Here is a 21,202-nt window from a genome sequence, read left to right as displayed (position 1 = left end):
ATAAAAGTTTAAAGGTAACATTGTAAACATAAGACAAGTGCATGGAGAAAAGGTAAATTATTTTGTCATTGCAAAAACAAATTGCTTATTCTTTTGCTCAGCTAAGTTACACTAGTCTTCTTTCAAAGTATAATGCAGTGAGTTTTGATTGTCTGAAAATGCTCCCTGCCCTTGCTTGGGGGAAAGCATAATGATTCATATGTACCTATTTGCATAAGGCAGAGTTACAAAAATATCAGGAAAATATAATTCAAAACACAAGGCAAATATAGACTTATGATATTAATTAACTATGACATGATCCCATTTACTAAACTCCCCCTGAGTAAAGATGAAAGCTACTAAAGCTACTAGTCATGTCATTCTTTCATCTTTGGTAATTTCAAAGTAAGAAAACATAAGATGAAAAAATTCAGTAATACCGAAAGATGGTGAACTTCTGAATGTAAAAAAACAAAAACAAAAACAAAAAGACCCATAAGAATATGTACTGCTTTTAGAGACTGTTTTTTAAAAAATATTTATTTATTCATGAGACACACACACACACACACACAGAGGGAGAGAGAGAGAGAGAGAGAGAGAGAGAGGCAGAGACATAGGCAGAGGGAGAAGCAGGCTCCTGAGCCAAAGGCAGATGCTCAACCACTGAGCCACTCAGGCGTCCCTAGAGACTAATTGTTAAACATTAGGGAACTTGAAAATGTGAGGTATCTTCAAAAGTTGAAGTTAATCTTATTAGGTATTTGGTTAATTTTTGCCTCAGGAGTTGGCAAAATGTTTTATTTATGATTTATCTTTTAGAAAGTCTCATGAAAACTTGTTTTCTTTTATAGGCAAAACGCAATATTATCAGTGCACATGGAAAAATAATATAGTAAACAATCTGATTATTCCCTTATTCTACAGAACACAACAATGTTAGCCTCTAGAACAATGAAACAGGAAAGAAAATATCATGTGCATGAGATGCATGGCAGAGACTACTAATTGCCCACAAGTATCTGAATATACTCTTCTATAATAGAACTCTTCAGTTTCAGCTGGTCACATTGCTGTACAAATATAGAGTTTTTTAAGCCTTCTTTACAACTAGTTGAAGCTATGTATCTAAGTTCTTGCCACTGAGAGGTGAGAAGAAGTGATAAATGCTACTAGTAGCCTGTTCTGAAAAGAAATTGACACGTGAACTTTTTTCTCCCCACCCCTCTGGATAAGAAATGGTGAAAGGTGGACTCATGGATGGAAGACACACACTGAGGGTAATGGTCACCCTGCCAGCTCTGGAATGCCCAGAGAATTTATTGAGGACTCTCAGTTATAGCAGGTTACCTTGTACCTAATAGCTAATACAACATTTCAATAATTCTTGGCAGGAATTGCACATATTATGATGTGTATTTGTATGCATGTATGTTTTGGGGTTTGTATGCATGCTGAGTTGTGATTTTAAAAATATTTTTAAATATTTTATTCATTCATTAGAAAGAAAGAGACAGAGAGACAGAGAGAGGGCATGAGCAGGGGAGGCAGAGGGAGAAACAGACTCCCCACTGAGAGAGGAGCCCAAGTTGGTGCTTGATCCCAGGACCCCGAGATCATGATCTGAGCCAAAGGCAGACACTTAATGAATTGAGTCACCTGATGTCCCAATATATTTCTTATAGTATTACATGATTTAAAAAGTTTGAAAAACACTAAAGTAGAATAAGTATGTAAGAAAGTTTTGTTTCTTGTGCAGTGACAAAAAGAGAAAAAAAAAGTACAATACTTCACAGTACATACATTATTCAACACATTCTAGATAATGTTTTCTTATTTTAAATTGGCTTTGATAGCAGGAGAGTGCCACCTCTCAAATTTTAATGTTTCAAAACACACTTTTCATACTAAAGCTATTAGAGTGATTATTTTGATATTTACCCACTAAGGTTACCAAAGGTAGTGAGGAAGCTGAAGGCACTCCGAGGGAGAAACTCTTCTACTTATTGTACTACTAACCTCACGGTATTCTTATCCAGTGTCTCAGACTTCTTTGAAAGTCTGTTGGAAATGGAAACAACTCTGGAATAATGCCATAGCCCACAGCCATACAAAATCTGGCATATAGTTACAGAGCATAAATATCCCTAAAGCTTCCTAAATTAAAAACATCTGATTTGGGGGTGCTTGGGTGGCTTAGTTGGTTAAGCATCCAATTCTTGATTTCAGCTCAGGTCGTGATCTCAGGGTCATAAGACTGAGCTCCATCTTGGGCTCTGCACTCAGTGGGGAGTCTGCTTGAGATTTTCTTTCTCCCTCTCCTTTTGCCTCTGCCACCCCCAAAATAAATAAATCTTTAAATAAAAATCTGATTTTCATTTCATGAAACAGAGATTTGCATGTTTAAACAATTGCAAAATAATCAGGGAGGAGACCGTTAAATCTTGTTTGCTATAATTAGTTTGAAAATAAAGAATATAATCAGAAATATACTACATTTACAACAAATAATAATCTATATAGTTTTAATTTCATTAGTAATGAAATTCTACCAAATACATGATTAATAATTTCAAGCACATATCTGTTCATGCTTATTCATTATAGTGAACAATTTTGGGGTCAATGTATGTGATTGATACATTTGACAACAGGTTTAGCTAGTTTGAAAAATTTATTATCAACCAATAATCTAGGAAATCAATAATATATTTCCTCAGTGTTTTTTTTTTAAGATTTTATTTATTTATTCATGAGAGACACACACAGAGAGAGGCAGAGACATAGGCAGAGGGAGAAGCAGGCTCCCCAGAGGGAGCCTGATGTGGGACTTGATCTCAGGGTCATGGGATCACTACCTAAGCCAAAGGCAGACACTCAACCACTGAGCCACCCAGGTGTCCCTCCCTGGTTTTTAAAAAATATTTCTCCTTTATATATAAAGGCTGTAGTCAAGCATAACAGATTATCTATCATTCATTGAAATATCTCCAAATACTAAGATGGTCCATGCTATTTCTGTTTCACTCTCTTTTTGGAAGATACTATAATGAAAAGAGTTAACAGCTATTTCTCTGGGTGATTTAAAGGGCTCTGACTGATGAAAATTCCAAACTCTTCCTGTGACTACTGATTTCTAGTAGTGTAGGGAATTCTCAGATTTTTAGTTGACTTCAATAAAGCTGATGATCTAGATAAATTTAAATAAGCCATCATATTTAGGAAATCAATATGCCCAAAATAAAACTTTTAAAGAGTAGATTAGTATAAACCTTTTCATAAATCAAACTTTGATTAAATTTTCCCTAATGTAATCATTAGGAAAAAATTTGAATAAGCCCTCTTATTCAAAATTTCAAGGTATCATATAGACATAGGAGTTAAAATGCTAAGCCATCCTATCATCTTTACCTGGACTGTGGCCTTTGGAAGCCATGCAAAAGAAATAAATATCTTTTCCTTTATATTAAAGCCAGCAAAACACACCATCAGAAAGGTAGTCAAAATTCGTATCAATACTGCAATGCCCAGGACGCCAACACAAAGGCCTGCAAGAAATGCTTTCTTTTTAGACATAATAAAATAGTGAGAGAGAAACTGAATTTCATGGTTATTGATTCAAAATACTATCAATTGCAATTATCTAAATATATCAAAAAATTAAGAAGACAAAAATAGGCATAATTTATCAAAATGGCAATATCAATCAAACTATTTGTTTAAAAGAAGGTATTTTCCTAGATTAAATCAGAAACTAATTAAACATATTTGATATATATTATAAAGGAGATTTGAATGTTATTTCTCTTATGCTTTACAGCAAGAACCAAACTTTTTTCTGTGTGTTAATTCAACATGAATTTATTAAATAACTATGCATGACAGGATTTGGACTAGATATTGGGTATACGAAAATGTATGATGTACAGACTTTGCCTCTGTAAACTTCAAAGCTGGAGGAAAAAATAAATATAAACAATGAATACTATAGTACTATAGGGTAAGTGCAGTATGAACATACTGATAAGAGGTCACAGAAGAGGAAAAAGTTGGTATTTTCATCAAAATGGTTGAGAATTCTTTACAGAGTATAAACCCGAGGTGATATGAAAAATATTTATTAGCCAGTATGGAAGCAATCAGCCAGAACTGGCGAGGGACTGACCAATCAGAATAGACACTGGCAGTCTACACCTGTTTCACCATATTGGTGTATACACTGACTGCCCATTAGCCAGGTTGACACAGCTACTTTATTCCATCCTTTAGAATCCTTTGCTGAGAAAGATCAGTTCATCTTGATTGGCAGAATAAGGACTGACTAGAATACTGAACCTGAGAATGGCACAGCTAAGGTGACTGCTAAGGAATAGGGTGATTTTCTAAGAAGTAATTATTTGTTAAATGTTTACTGTGTGCCAGGTTCTGTATTAAGCTTTAAGTGAATTCATTATCTTTTAATCCTTACAATCTGTCGGGTAATTTTTCTTATTTAACAGTTGAAAAAAGTGAAGTTTAAAAAGGATAAATGGCTTTCTTAAGCTCAAAAGGCTAGTCAAACAACAGATAGACACTGCTGGAGGATTTATTGTGAACCTGCAATATGGCTTCTTTACAGAGAGTGTTGTGTTTTTTTATTGAAGGATATTGCACCTAGGATGGACATTTCAAAAGTATTTGTTGCCTGAAGTATAAGAAACAAAAGAGATGATACCATTCTCAGGAGGGAGCATTGAAGGTTTGGGGAGAAGATGATTTACAAGTTTGGAACATATTGAGTTTGACGTTTTGTGAGATTTACAAGTGGTCATGTTCAATCAGCAATTAGGTACATAGATTTAGAAATAAAAATTTTGGAATTATGTAGTTTATAATCAAAGCTACTAAGTGTAGATGAGCTCTGAAAAATAACATAGAGTGAGAAGCATTGAAGGCTTTGAAGAACTTAGATGAAGAACTATATGTAGTGTAAGTGAGGACTCAAAGTGCACTGAAAAATATGAAGTTTCAGAATTCAATGTAAAATGTGTTTTAAAGAGGTCAATAGTATCAAATGCTGCTGGGTGATCAAGTAAAAAAAAAAGAGACTGATAAGTATTCATTGTATTTAACAATATAGCCTTGGTGAGAGCAGGGTCAATTGTGTGATGGGCAGAGGCTAGGCTGAAATGTATTGAAGAAGAGAGTGAGAGTTGAAATGGAAAAGGGAGATATAATTACCTTTTTGGAAAAGTTTGAACAGGGGAGTAAAGAGGAAGTGTGGCAGGTGAGGGGGTAAGTTAAATGGAAAAAAGGAGATTTTATATACTTATATATATATACACATATAAAATCATGATAAAATATACACAACAAAATTTACCATCTTAACCATTTTTAAGTGTACACTTTAGTAGCATTAACTTAAACATTCACATTTTTGTGTAACCAAACTCCAGATTTTTTCATCTTGCAAAACTGATCTATTAAAGAACATTCTATTTCCTCCTCTCCCAAGTCCCGGGCAACCACCATTCTACTTTCTGTCTCTATGATTTGACTACCCTGGATACCTCATATAGATGGAATCATATAGTATTTGTCTTTTGGTGACAAATGTCCTCCAGGTGCATCCATGTTGTAGCATGTGTTGGAGTGGAAAGAAATTATTTTTTTATTTTTATTTTTAAAAAGATTTTATTTATTCATGATAGACACAGAGAGAGAGAGAGAGAGGCAGAGACACAGGCAGAGGAAGAAGCAGGCCCCATGCAGGGAGCCCGATGTGGGACCTGATCCCAGGATCCTGGGATGAAGGCAGGTGCTTAAACCACTTAAGCCACCCAGGCTGCCCGGAAAGAAATTATTTTAAGACAGGAGAGATTAGAGTTTGCTTAAATTCCAAAGAGGAGAAAACTGTCACATGGATATCTGAAGATACATGAGGACAGGGGAAGAATCTATGTGTGAGATCAAGAAGGAGATAGCAGAAGATGGGATTCCCAGTAAAGATGGACAAAAATGGAATGAGTGGAAAGGAGAAAATAACAAGTACAGTACACAAAAAAATTTTTAAGTGCAGTGTTATGAAATCAAAAGTTTTAATATGATTGCTTTTGAATGTATGAATAAATAAATGCATGAATGAAAAAAGAAACATTTTTGTTCCATGGGTGTATATTATAGAACTGATGAGTTATCTCTACAATTCTTGCCCTTCATCAGAACAAGTCTAATTGAATATTTTTATCCTTTGAAAAAACTTTTAAGACCTGCATTTTTTTGGATAGTAGTTAGCAGTGTTACTTTTCTTTACAATGAATAATATTAATGGTATAAAATTTATGCCTGAGATTGACAAATATTATTTTCTGACCTACTACTCTTAGACACTTAGATTATTATTAGCTTTTTATATAATTGTGACAAATACCTACCAAAGGTATTCCAAAGGTATTAACAAAAGTTAATTTTAGCAAGCGCTACTTGGAAATTCTTACCTACAGTTTCTGGTCTGAGAGATGCAATAGATACTTCTGCTCCGATCAGTCCAAAGAGAAGGGGCTGAAAGATGTACCAGGCACCTGCGATAATTTTTTCAACCTCTGCCTAAGAGAAACACACATATACATACCCCACACAGATTTTTATTATATAAAGTTACAAGTTCTAAGAATTTTACTCATTTGAAATTTGAGTCAATTTGACCTGAGCCAGGCTTTATTTCTGTGACATCGATAAATAAGAGGTTGGCTAAAATAAAACAAAAAATTATATAAAGATATTTCCAACATAGTTATTTTATGAGGTGCTTTAGAGTTGTTTGCAAATAGATGATAATGATAAAGAGTCTAGTAATTCTGTTAGAATCCTCTTAGGAGGACTTCTACTAGTGAATATACAATATGTATGTGTGTACATATGTAATACTTAGTATTATTTTATAGCTTAAAATGTTAATTTTCACTCAACAATATGATTTAGACATCTTATAATAGTAAATATATCTAGATATACATCTAATTATCGCTATATAGTAATCTATGGTATAGAATTTTCAGTATATTCAATAATTTCTTTATTGATGGCCCTTTAAGTTGTTTCCAATTTTATCTTTTTATTTTATTATTTTTTAATTTTTAAATTGGAATTCAATTTGCCAACATATAGCATAACACCCAGTGCTCATCCCGTCAAGCGCCCCCCTCTCCAATTTTATCTTTATAAAAAACAGTTTAAGGTGACCTCAAATTATGCACAAAAATATAATTCAAGTATAGTAAAGTGCTGCGTTTATTAATTTATTACCCCTTGTTGGCTCTGCAGAAAATGAAACTGAGCCCTTTAAATATTTCTCCTTTGCTACCTGGCATTATATTAAATTTTGTCAGTAGAGGGTGCTGAAGAGATATTGCAAGGAAGATGCTCTTCCTGATTTTCAGGGCTCCTCACAGTAGGATCCTGTAGCACACTTGGGTTTCTTCAGTACACAGGTGGCTTCTGCAGTGCTGGGCTCCTATAGTGCATGGCAGACAGCACCACCAAGTGGCCAGAAGCTGCCCCTAGCTTACTGCAAGGGAGTTTCATAGCCAACCCAAGGGAGTTGGATTGCACCCTAGAGGGTGAATTTCCTGCACACTGGAGTATAGATTTCCAGCAAATTGTCCAAGCCAGGCACCATAGGGGTCTTTTCTACCATCCAGTGAACAAAGGCTTTCTAACAAGATCTGGAATCTGAGGCCTGGGGGTGGGAGTAGGTGGGTGAAGTGGAGAGATGCCAGGGCATGGCTCAATCTCAGCCCTAGGAGTTTATAGTTGCTATTTCTATATTCCTCAGGGGTCTTTTACATCTTACAAGCCAATCCCTGGTTATCTAATCCCCTGGTATGGTTAATAATAAATTTTCCCTATTCCAGTTATTAGGTGATTTCCCTTTCCCCATAAGATCCTAACTAATACAAGTACTAACTTTATAACACATACTGAGAAATCCCTAAAAAAAACATAGACACAATTAGGGTAGCATGACTAGAATGTCGTGTGGCAAAAGAAACCATAAGCAAACAAAGAACAATAAGATGACAAACCAGGAGAAAATATCTGCACTGTGTATAACAGAATAAGGAGCAGTATCCAAGCAATAACAAAAAGGCATAGAACCTAATAGAAAAATGGGCAATGCATACCTACAAGTAATTCACAACTGAAAAAACACAAATCACCAAAAAATATAAAATGCTAAAATTCAGCAATCAATGAAACACAAATTAAAATGATATGCCACATTTTTTTGGGGGGGATACCATATTAGAAAAAATACTAAAAATTTTTATAATGTTAAATACCTCCAACTGTAAGGAAACTCACTAATTCTTAGAACAAATTAATGGTGCTTTTTTTTGGAGGGCAATTTAGTAGTACTCATTACAGTATCTAAAATTTTATACTAAACAAATTTTTCTAATCAACTAATAAGAATCTATATATTTTTTAAAATTTTTTTTATTTATTTATGATAGTCATACAGAGAGAAAGAGAGAGGCAGAGACACAGGCAGAGGGAGAAGCAGGCTCCATGCACCGGGAGCCTGATGTGGGATTCGATCCCGGGTCTCCAGGATCGCGCCCTGGGCCAAAGGCAGGCGCCAAACCGCTGCGCCACCCAGGGATCCCAAGAATCTATATTTTTGGACAACACTTTTGCATTTATAAGTACACGTCTTTGAGAATCTGGTTTTCCATATCTATTTTTCAGCAGTTTAACAAAAGATGATTACATTGTGTCTCTATTTTCTTTTTCTTTTCTTATTAATTCTGGTATGTTTATTCAGATAAAGATTCTATTTCCTCTTGGCTTATAAATGTTGAGTGCATATGTGAAGGGGTTGGTTGATTTACTTATATTGTTCTATTCTTACATCATGTAAAGAATTACATTTTTACATCATAAGGAATCAGATAATAACTTAGGTTCAAATTCTGCCACCTGCTAAATGCAAGCCACTTTTCTCTCAGCATCTTATTTTTTCTCATCTGTAAAATCAGAGGTTTATATTAGATAACATCCAAGATCCTTTATCATTTACTGCCAATGACTAGTTCTACCAAAACTGGGGTCCAGTGAACACCTTTCTACAAATCTTTAAATTTTACTTTTTAACTTGGCTTTTAGAGTACACTGTAGATAAAACTCAGACTTTAGTTGATATCCACGTTAGTGTAGAATAAAAATCAGCTCTATTATTCCTAGGTTACTGAGCCTTTTGTTGCCATGACTAATTATTTAAGGGAAGGCCTCAAAAATATTTCACGTACTCAGAACTTCAATGAAAGCAGATGGCCTAAAAAGTTTTCTCTATCAAATAGTTCTTATCTCTAAACTGTAGACAAAGGTCACCATTTGTTTCTTGATTGTAACACTTTAGACTGGTTGAACATCAGACATGGACTTATATACTGTAAAACTTAATAATGGGTTGAGTCAAAATGTATCTTCTTAATGCTTTTTCATAACATCAAAAATAAAATGAATGTGCTTCATTCATTTTATGAATGGAGTCATTGAATAGGCTAAGTGTAAAAGAGACAGGGGAATGAAGACTATGTTGCCCACACTGAATGTTAGGGCTACTTTACACATTTGTTTACACTAGTAGTAAGAATCTTCAAAAACATAAATCACTTTTAGGGATAGACAAAAGAAGAAAATGATCAGAAACAGAGGTTTTATCATGACTTCAATATGTACTTAAGCTGATACTTCCCTTCTCAGAGAGAAGAACATTTCAAAATTCAGAAGGTTCAAAATATGTCAGGAAAACCATCCCACAACTACAAAGGTCATAGAAGCAGCACTGGATTTGAAAATAGATAAAACAATATGACAAAGGCTTTCAAAAAGTGAGTATATTTGAGATAAATATGAAAAAATTGTTCTTAGTTCTTTCACTGAGTTGTGGGATTACACTGACCTAATAATCAGTTGGACTGCAGGCAATTCTGGCAAAATTATGACAAATGCAGAGGAACCAAATGCTATGTTTTGGTTTATAAACAATCTTTTTTATAACCCATATTTTAGTTTTTCAAAGACTAGTGTGAATGGAAGTCATCAAAGTTTCCCTTTCCCTGCCTGTAGCTAATGTGCACTCACCATAGGCAATAGCCTCTCCCTTGATTTCCCTATTGCTAAAACTACTCTTTTTAAAAATATTTTATTTGTTTGAGAGAGAGAGAGAGCCACAGAGAGAGCACAAGCAGGGGAAACAACAGAGGGAGAAGGAGTAGCAGACTCCCCACTGAGCAGGGAGCCCTGACCTGGGGCTTGATCCCAGGACCCCGAGATCATGACCTGAGCTGAAGGCATATGCTTAACTGACTGAGTCACCACATGCCCCTAAAACTACTCTTTTATGCTCTATCCCAAATGCTGTGGTTCCCTTTAATTATTTGTTTTTTTATCCTATCATTTATAAATTTAGAGACTAATTTTAAAATTATGAAGCACAGCAGTATGTTTTTAATATACTTGGTATATGTTATTCAAATAGATGTCAAAAATATAAAAATGTGCCCTGTCCAATAATGCTATAGTTGTATTACAGATTAGTATACTTGGGAGTCAGGTAAGCCTGAGCTTAAATCACAGTGCCACTTTCTAATTTTGTGACTTTGGACATGTTATTTGTGTCTTTCTGATTTATAGTCTCTATAAAGTGGAAACGGTAATACTTTTTAAGGCTTTTGTGTGTGTGTGAACATAAATGAGAATATCCACGTAGTGCCTAGCGTAGAACCATACAGACTGGCAAAAAAAATTTATTAAAAAATGGGCAGAAGACATGAACAGACATTTTTCCAAAGAAGACATACAGATGGCCAACAGACACATGAAAAGATGTTCAATGTCACTGATTATCAGGGAAATACAAATCAAAACTATAATAAAATATCACCTCACACCTGTCAAAATGGCAAAGATTAACAATACAAGAAACAACAGATGTTGGCAAGGATGTGGAGAAAGGGGAACCCTCCTGCACTGTTGCTGTGTATGTAAACTGGCACAGCCACTCTGGAAAACAGTATGGAGGTTCCTCAAGAAGTTAAAAATAGTATTACCCTATGTCTCCAGCAATTGCACTATTAGGTGTTTACTCAAAGGATACAAAAATACTGATTTTAAGGGATAAATGCACCCCAGTATTTATAGCAGAATTATCAACAATAGCCAAATTATGGAAATAACCCAAAATTCTATTGACTGATGAGTGGATAAGGAAGATGTGGTATATAAAGTATTACTCAGTCACGAAAAATAATGAAATCTTGCTATTTGCAATGACGGGATGGAGCTAGAGAGTATAATGCTAAGCTAGATAAGTTGTCAGAGAAAGATAAATACCATATGATTTTATTTATATGTGGAATTTAAGAAACAAAAGAACAAAGAGGAAAAAAAGGAGAGGGAGGTAAACCAAGAAACAGTCTGTTAACTATAGAGAACAAATAGGTGATTACCAGAGGGAAGGTGGGTGGAGGGGATGGTTGAAATAGGTGATGGGGATTATGGAAGACTCTTGTGATGAGCACCAGGTTATGTATAAAAATGCTGAATCACTATATTGTACACCTGAAAATAATATTATACTATATGTTAACTAACTGGAATTTAAATAAAATCTTTAAAAAATCTAATTACCAAAATCTGATTAGAAAAAGAAAGATTAAAAAAAGTTATTAGTTCCCTTCCCTCTTTACCCATTACAGTATAAAATAATGAGTTGATTGTGATTTCTGAGGATTTTAAAAGAGGTGACAACAGAAAAACATTTACCTGTAAAGTTCAATTTGAAAAATCTTATTATAAGCACTTTTGAGTTTTTCTGTTGAATAAATGAAAATATTTAAATAGTTTACAGAACTGTTGGTTTCAGGTGAAGGAATTGCAAATGATTTCTTTCCTTTTTTTAAAATTTCAAAAAGGCTCCACACCCAGCATGGAACCTAATGTGGGGCTTGAACTCATGACCCAGAGATTAAGACCTGAGCTGAGATCAAGAGTCAGATGCTCAACCTACTGAGCCACCCAGGTGCCCCTCTTTCCTTTCAGACTTTTTCCCCTCCAAAGTTTAAAAATGAGCATATATCACCTTCATACTCAAAAATAAAATTAATTTTCTTTTAAAAATTATTGTTGTGGTAATTTACTTTTCTAATGCTGAAAAAAGGGCAGCTTGGTGGCTCAGCGGTTTAGTGCCGCCTACAGCCCAGGGCGTGATCCTGGAGACCCTGGATCGAGTCCCACGTCGGGCTCCCTGCATGGAGCCTGCTTCTCCCTCTGCCTGTGTCTCTGCCTCTGTCTCTCTCTCTCTTGATTAAATAAATAAAACCTTTAAAAAAAATAATGCTGAAAAAAAGTTGTTACCATTAAGAAGTGAACAGTTTGTAAAATGCCAATGCCAGGCAAACTTCCCAGGTGTTGGACAAGGGTTCACAACTTGAATGTAGCAGCATCCTTCACTAAAGTAAAACTGTGACCTTGGTCCTGGAGCAGACAATAGTTTTGAGTGCTTCAAAGAGCAGGGCACGGTTGTCAGCAGCCCAGGAGAGGACTGAAGACAGACAGCAGTGAATCCACAGAGAGAAGTGAAGGAGGAAGCACAGTCCTTCAGTCCAGAGCTGAGATTACACAGAAGACTGACCAGGGATAGGTGATAACTGTGCTTCAGCTCACAAGTAAAGTGAAGCCATGGGAAACAAATGTTTTGATAAGATCAAATGCTTAAAAGAAATGAGGGATGATGAGTACCCAACTTATAACTAGGAAGTTAGTTGACTCTATAGCTCTGCCCTTGTTAAATGTTAGGTTACCTGAAATCAAAAAGTAAAATTGAATAACATAGGTGCGGCTAGGAAAGAAAAAAGACTTGAAATAAGCCTTATAACCAAACCTCTCGTAAGACAGCAAACCCAGGTGTGCATCTAATAGATAGAGCAGGGTTTGAAAGGGACTTTCTCTTTTCCTTCAAAGCCCAATACATCTAGGCTCACTTCCTGTGTCCTCTATACCCTTCTCTAAACAATGCTCCAGGCAGCTCTTACTATCCCTCTCTCCTCTGAAGCAAGACAATTCACTTTTACTTGTCTTAACTTAGTAATCACATCCTTATAGGGAGCCTCTCATCTGAGTGTTCTTTATTCACAAGAAAATTCTGTCTCTAGGATACCTCTGCAGAGATTCACTCAACTGAATTTAATTATATACTTAACCTCAAGCTTTATAATCGTCATTTATTTTTCCATATGGCATTATTTTAAGCATAATTATTTTGAGCAGTTGTTTCCAGGTTGTCTAAAATGATATATCTGCATTTAGTTAGGTCAGCTACAGATAATTTCTTCATTAAACAGAATAGCATGTGCTCCTGTCAAGTTCAAATTTATAAAGATGTAACTTGAAATTAAAGTTAGTAAATGGCCACCAACTGATTTCCATCATACATATCGAGAAATAAATAATTCAATAACCTTGAAAATCAGTAAGAAAAACCAAAACAATCTTTTAAAAAATGGGCACAAGCTTTTGAATGGTTTAGCAGGCATAGGAAAAGATGATTAGCCTCACTCATAAAGAAATGCTTTTCACCCATCATATTTGCAAAATATCTGACATTTTTAAAAAGATTTTATTTATTTATTCATGAGATACACACACACACACACACACACACACAGAGACACAGGCAGAGGGAGAAGCAGGCTCCATGCAGGGAGCCCGATGCGGGACTCAATCCCGGGTCTCCAGGATCACGCCTGAAGACGGCGTTAAACCGCTGAACCACCCAAACTGCCCCAAATATCTGATTTTTAATGATTTCTTCAGAAAAACATCCCAGGCAGAGGAGCAGGAGACCTTAGTTTTGTCTGGTCTCAGGCATTCAGCTAGATAGCTATCAAATCATTCTGAACACCTGTGAACTCAACAAGCAATCTAAGAAAAGACTTGCTGTAATTCTACAAAAAGCAAAGTAACCACTTTCTGCAAGGTAGGAGGTGCTGAGAAATTAATCCCAGGCAATATATGGGAAAGATAAATAAACTGCAGGGGGAGGGAGCCTCTGTAAACTGCTACTGGAAAGTGATAGAGCAGAGCACAAAATTGGAACTTTTACAAGTGTGCTCTGGTGAGGGACATCCCCACCTGAAAGGTGCTCAGGTGGCCAAGAGGGGTGGAATGCTAGGTGAGACAGAATCCCTGGGTCACAGAAAGAACAGGCTTGCCTGAGTTCAGCAGAGTTCTGGAAGCCTGCTACAATTAGTTAGCCCAGGGATGGGCTTTCTGCTAGGGGTTGCCATAAACCACAAATCATAGCACCACTGGGTGACTGCTCTCTAAGCAGGGCCTCAGCAAGTGGCAGAACTGCAGCGAGACCCCCCTGCTACCCTACCTCCACCACCCCCAGGACACTCCCTCCCCACCACCCACCAAGGGGGAGGAGTGTGTGAGTGTGCTCTGCAGGAGTCTGCAAAGTTTGGAGATTCCAAATGGAGTTGCTGCCTGAAAAAAAAATGCTCAGTCACAGGCTAGATGAACACAGAGAGCAGACAGGAGCCAGGGAGATGAGAGTGATTGACTGCTTTTCCTTGAGGGTGCACTGAAGAGTGGGGGAGGGGGGCGTGAGTGAGCTTTCAGGTCTGGGGCTGGAGACTGGGAGGCTACCATTTTCATTCTCATCCTCTAAAGCTGTATGGAAAGCCTTCAGGGAACAAAAGCCACATGGCGCAATCCCAAGCTGCTTACTTAGACTGGCCACCTGACAAGGGTCGTATAATTCCAACCAGGGCAAAGACACATGAGAATCAGTACAACAGGCCCCTCTCTGAGAAGATGCAGCTCAGACCAAGTATAAGGATCACACAGACCTGCAAAACTCCAGGCTAGGGGGAAATAATATATAGAATTCATGTTTTTTTTTTTCTCAAGATTCTTTAATCTTTCTATCTTAATTTTTTTCCTTTTCCACCAATTTCTTATTTTATCAACTCTTTTTGTAAGTCTTATTTAATTTTCATTTTTACAGTTACATTCTATCCTTTCATTGTATTTAATTTTATTTTTGTATATATATATGTAAGTTTTTCTTTCTTTACAATTTTGGGATGTAGTTTCTTCTAACAAATAGACCCAAATATACCTAGAATCTAGTGTATTGCTCTCTTCTGTTCACCTATCTGATTATATTCTCTCTCTCTCTCTCTTTTTTAATTTTAATTTCTTTTTTTTCAGTTCAAGTCTCTTCTGATTTGTTTAGTGTCTATCTCTCTGGTATCATTGTTGCTATTTTAGTATTTTGTTCTTTCATTCATCTATTCTTCTCTGGACATAATGACAAGATGGAAAAATTCACCTCAAAAAAGAGAACAAGAGACAGTACTGCCTCCCAGGGATCTAATCAGTATGGATTAAGTAAGATGTCCTAATAAATAAGATGTTGGAAATATTTAGAATAACAATTATAAAGATATTAGCTGGGCTTCTGGAAAGCATACAAGACACTAGAGAATCCCTTTTTGGAGAAATAAAAGATCTAAAACCTAATCAAGTTGAAATAAAAAAGGCTATTAATGAGATACAAAAAAAAATGGAGGCTTTAGCTGTTAGGATAAATGAGGCAGAGAGAGAATTAGTGATACAGAAGATAAAATTATGGAGAATAAAGAAGCTGAGAAAAAGATAACTACTGGATGGAATATTCGAGAGATAAGTGATACCATAAAGCAAAACAATATTAGAATAATTGGGATCCCAGAAGAAGAGGAAAGAGAGGGAGGGGCAGAAGGTATATTGGAGCAAATTATAGATGAGAACATCTCTAATCTGGGGAAGGAAACAGGCACTCAAGTCCAGGAGGCACAGGGAATACCCTTCAAAATCAATAAAAATAGGTCAACACCTCAATATATAACACTGAAGCTTGCAAATTTCAGAGACAAAGAAAATCCTGAAAGCAGCTTGGGACAAGAGGTCCTTAACATAAAAGGGGAAAAGATTAGACTGGCAGCAGACCTATCCACAGAGACCTGGCTGTCCAGAAAGGACTGGCATAATATATTCGGGGCACTAAATGAGAAAAATATGCAGCCAAGAATGTTTTATCCAGCAAAGCTGTCATTCAAATAGAAAGAGAGATAAAAAGCTTCTAGGACAAGCAGAAACTAAAAGAATTTGTGAACATTAAACCAGCCCTGCAAGAAGTAGTAAAGGATATGTTTTTAGCAAATGGAGAGCTCCAAAATAATATAGACCAGAAAGGAACTGAGACAATATACAGAAACAATGACTTTATACGTAACATAATGGCACTAAATACATATCTTTCAATAGTTACTCTGAATGTAAATAAGCTAAATGCCCCAATCAAAAGACACAGGGTATCAGATTGGATAAAAAAGCAAGACCCGTCAATATGTACCTGTAAGAGACTTATTTGAGACTCAAAGACACCTCCAGATTGAAAGTGAGAGCTGGAAAACCATTTATCATGCTAACGGACATCAAAACAAAGATGGAGTAGTGATCCTTATATCAGACAAATTAGATTTTAAACGAAAGACTGTAATAAAAGATGAGGAAGCACACTATATTATAATTGAAGGGTCTATTCAACTGTAAATATTTACAATTACATGGGAGCAGCCAATTATACAAACCAATTAAAAACAAAATTAAAGAAACACATTGATAATAATACAATAATAGTAGGGGACACCCTACTCACTGCAATGGACAGATCATCTAAGCAGAAGATCAACAAGGAAACAAGGGTTTCTTTCAAGATGGACTCCACAGATCTATTCAGAGTACTCCATCCTAAAGCAACAGAATACACATTCTTCTTGAGTGCACATGGAACATTCTCCCGAATGGATCACATATTGGGTCACAAATCAGGTCTCAACTGGTATCAAAAGACTGGGATAATTTCCTACATATTGTCAGACCACAATACTCTGAAACTGGGACTCAATCATAAGAGGAAATTTGGAAAGAACTCAAATTCACGGAGGCTAAAGAGCATCTTACTAAAGAGCAAATGAGTTAACTAGGAAATTAGTGAAGAATTTTAAAAATTCGTGGAAATAAATGAAAATGAAAACACAACTGTTCAAAACCTTTGGGATGCAGCAAAGGGAGTCTTAAGAGAGACGTATATAACAATACAAGCCTTTCTCAAGAAACAAGAAAGATCTCAAATACACAGCCTAACCTTACATGTAAAGGAGCTAGAGAAAGAACAGCAAATAAAGACTGAACCCAGCAGGAAAAGAGAATTCATAAAGATTAGAGCAGAAATCAATGAAATAGAAACCAAAAGAACATTTCTCCAAAGAAGATATACGAATGGTCATCAGACACATGAAAATATTCTCCACATCACTCAGCATCAGGAAAATACAAATCAAAACCACAATGAGACACCACCTCACACCAGTCAGTCAGAACAGCTAAAATGAACAAGTCAGAAAATAACATGTTGGCAAGGATGCAGAGAAAGGGGAACCTTCTTACACTGTTGGTGGGAACACAAGCTGGTGAGGCCACTGTGGAAAACAGTATGGAGATTACTCAAAAAGGTGAAAATAGAGCTACCCTATGACTCAGCAATTGCACAACTGGGTATTTACCCCAACGATACAAATGTAGTGATCCAAAGGGGCACGTGCACCCCAATGTTTATAGCAGTGAGGTCCACAATAGGCAAACTATGGAGAAAGCCCAGATATCCATAAACAGATGAATGGATAAAGAGGTGGTATATATATATATATATATATAAATAATGGACTACCACTCAACCATCAAAAAAATGAAATCTTACTGTTTGCAATGACATGGATGAAACTGGAGGGTATTACGCTAAGCCAAATAAGTCAATCAGAGAAAGACAATTATCATATGATCTCACTCATATGTGGAATTTAAGAAACAAAACAGAATCATAGGTAAGGGAGGAAAAAAAAATAAAACACAATGAAATCAGAGAGGGAGACAAACCATTTGATTCCTTAATCATAGGAATCAAACTGAGGGCTGCTGAAGGAGAGGGGCCTGGGAGGATGGAATAACTGGGTGATGGACATTAAGGAGAGTATATGATGGGTATTATATAAAACAGATGAATCACTGACCTCTACCTCTGAAACCAATAATTTATTATATGTTAATTAATTGAATTTAAATTTTAAAAATTAAAGAAAAAGAAAAACAGATTACCTTCTCATACTGTTAGTGAGAATACAAACCGGTGCAGTCTTTTAAAGGGGTAAGCTGATATTATCAAAATTATCAGTGTACATATTCTTTCATAGAGGAACTGTACTTCTAGAAATTTATCCTACAGGTAAACTCAAAGTATATTATATTTTGTTGACTCTTTTTCACATTTTCTCATTTCTGAAATTAGGATGTCATATCATAGTTTAATTGGCAGCATGGATTTTCTTTCTTGGTGGCATGTAAAATAATAGTGATCTTAGACTCGATAATGTCTTAGAGTTTATGAAATATGGCATTTGTAGGATATTTTATTGAAAGTTTTTGTCTTAGTAGAAAACCAGAAACAATCTAAATGTCTGTTAGTAGGAGAGTGGTTAAATATAGTACCACATACAATGCAATACTCTGTAGCCCTTACAAAGAATAAGGAAGGCAGCATGGAAATATAACTATGATGTATTTTAAGTAAAGACATCAAATTATAGATTGTTATATAAAGGGGAAGAGGACGCATGTGTATACAGTTTGGCATACGTTTACATATGCATATAAAATAGCTTTCATTTTAAATAATTTTAATAATTTGATATTAAGAAAGTATCTGGAAAGAAAAAATTTATCTGATCAGAAAGAACGTAAATGAGTAGAACTTCAAATGAAATTTACCTTTTCGCCGGCCCATTTCAAGCTTGCAAGGAAGGACATGACCAATGTGCATAGTCCTCCTGACCCAGGGAAACCAAAATACACACTACTGAACACAGCTAGCACAGACAGCCCCAAAACAAGAAATGCTCTCTTCCACACAAGTTTGTCCTTGAGGAGAGAAAAAAAGTTGATTAGGTCAATTATTTCATATAGCTGACTTTTATATTTTTATATTTTATTTATTTTTAAATATTTTAATTATTTATTCATGAGAGACAGACAGAGAGAGAGAGAGAGAGAGAGAAGCAGGGTCTCTGCAGGAAGCCTGATGTGGGACTCGATCCCGGGGCTCCAGGATCTCGCCCTGAGCTAAAGGCAGATGCTTAACCGCGGAGCCACCCAGGTGTCCCAATATATAGCTGATTTTTAAAGATTGGTTTTTCTATATTCAGGATTTTAGTGAAAAATAAAAATGTCTGTCTCTGCTCATAAATGCACGCCATAATACTTTCTTTTCCTTAATAAAAGTAGAGTCAGCACATGTACAGATGCCAGCTCCTCTTTCAGGAACTCTAGTTACTTTCCTCTGCAGTTATCAAAGTGGAATTTCACAGGGCTGAATGCAACAGTAAAAAAAAGTGCATGGGCTTTGGAGCCAACAGACCAGAGTTAAAATTCTAACTCTTATTTACCCCTGGAATATGTAGTGGTCACATTATTTAGCTTCTTCAGGCTTTGTTTTCTCCTCCCTGAAAGCAGTTATGTTATAGGGTTTTTGTGAAGGTTAAAAATGTGATATCTCTATAATTTTCAGGCTATTTTCTCTTTAATGTAACACTCCCTTGGTTTTTCTTTCTAAACCCTTGAAGATTGGGACACGTGCGTGGCTCAGCAGTTGAGCATCTACCGTTGGCTCAGGTCGTGATGCCGGGGTCCTGGAATTGAGTCCCGCTTCGAGCTCCCTGTAGGGAGCCTGCTTCTCCCTCTGCCTATGTCTCTGTCTCTCTCTCTGTGTCTCTCATGAATAAATACATAAACTCTTTAAACAAAAAAATCTTGATAACTGAGATGTTTTAAGAGCCTATAGACTGAGAATAGTTTTTTGTTGCTGCTGGTTTTTAAAGTCTAGGAAATGTGCACCTTTCTCCCTTTACTTTTTCTTCTTCAACTTTTTAAACTTCTTGATCACTTTTTAAAATTTTAATTTTTAATTTTTTTGTGCATAGTTGACACACAATGTTGTATTAGTTTCATTTGTACAACACAGTGATTCACTTCTCTATGTTATGCCATGATCACCACAAGTGTAGCTCTATCATCTGTCACCATACAACACTATTATAATACCACTGACTATATTCTGTGTTGTGTCTTTTATTCCCATGACTTACTCCATAACTGAAGGCCTATACCTCCCACTCCCCTTCATCCATTTTGTCCATCCCCCTCCGCTCTCTCCTCCAGAAATCATCAGTTTGTTATAGGCTTTATTCTGCTTTTTGTTTGTTTATTCGTTTTGGTTTTAGATTCCACATGTGAGTGAAATCATATGCTGTTTGTCTTTCTCAGTCTGACTTATTTCACTTGGCATAATACCCTCTAGATCTATCTATGTTGTTGCAAGTGGCAAGATCTCATCCTTTTTTATGGCTGCTCAATATTCCATGTATATACTGTACCTTTTTAATCCATTCATCTATTAATGGACACTAATGTTGCTTTCATATCCTGGCTATTGTAAATAATGCTGCAATAAACATAGGGGTGCATAATCATTTCAAATTAGTATTTTCTTTGAGTAAATACCCCGTACTGGAATTACTGGGTCATATGGTATTTCTATTTTTAATTTTTTGAGGAACCTCCATACAATTTTCCACAGTTGCACCAATTTACATTACCATCAAGAGTTCACAAGTGTTCCTTTTTCTCTACATCCTCGTCAACACTCATTATTTCTTGTCTTTTTTATTTTAGCCATTTTGACAGGTGTAAGGTAATGTCTCATTGTGGTTTGCATTTCTCTAATGGTGAGTTATGACAAGAATCTTTTCATGTGTCTGTTGTCCATTTGTATACCTTCTTTGAAAAACTATTCAGGTACTCTGTCCATTTTTAATTGAATTATTTGGTTTTTTTTTTGATGTTGAGTTGTAGAAGTTCTTTATATATTTTGGATATTAAGTTCTATTGGATATATCATTTATAAATATCTTCTCCCATTTAGTAGGCTGTCTTACAGTTTTGTTGATGGTTTCCTTCATTGTGCAAAAGCTTTTTATTTTGATATAGTCCCAATAGCTTATTTTTGCTT

The 21,202-nt window shown here is 35.8% G+C and overlaps 1 protein-coding gene across 3 annotated transcripts in view; it reads right to left on the bottom strand.

The window, feature by feature from the left end:
* Window positions 1–21,202, bottom strand: part of SLC9B2 (solute carrier family 9 member B2) — a 60,321-nt gene that overhangs the window by 5,639 nt on the left and 33,480 nt on the right. The window contains exons 10-12 of one of the 3 annotated variants that reach the window (XM_025983821.2): window positions 18,907–19,056; window positions 6,462–6,570; window positions 3,394–3,530 (exon numbers count right to left, since the gene is read on the bottom strand). In XM_025983821.2, the coding sequence (XP_025839606.2) occupies window positions 3,394–3,530; window positions 6,462–6,570; window positions 18,907–19,056 (396 nt within the window). The remainder of the gene's footprint in view (window positions 1–3,393; window positions 3,531–6,461; window positions 6,571–18,906; window positions 19,057–21,202) is intronic. The other 2 variants (XM_025983822.2, XM_025983823.2) reach the window with 2 other exon arrangements.

Source organism: Vulpes vulpes, chromosome 4, assembly GCF_048418805.1.
Source record: "Vulpes vulpes isolate BD-2025 chromosome 4, VulVul3, whole genome shotgun sequence".
Lineage (NCBI taxonomy): Eukaryota > Metazoa > Chordata > Mammalia > Carnivora > Canidae > Vulpes > Vulpes vulpes.
This window is presented reverse-complemented; position numbering and strand designations above follow the sequence as displayed.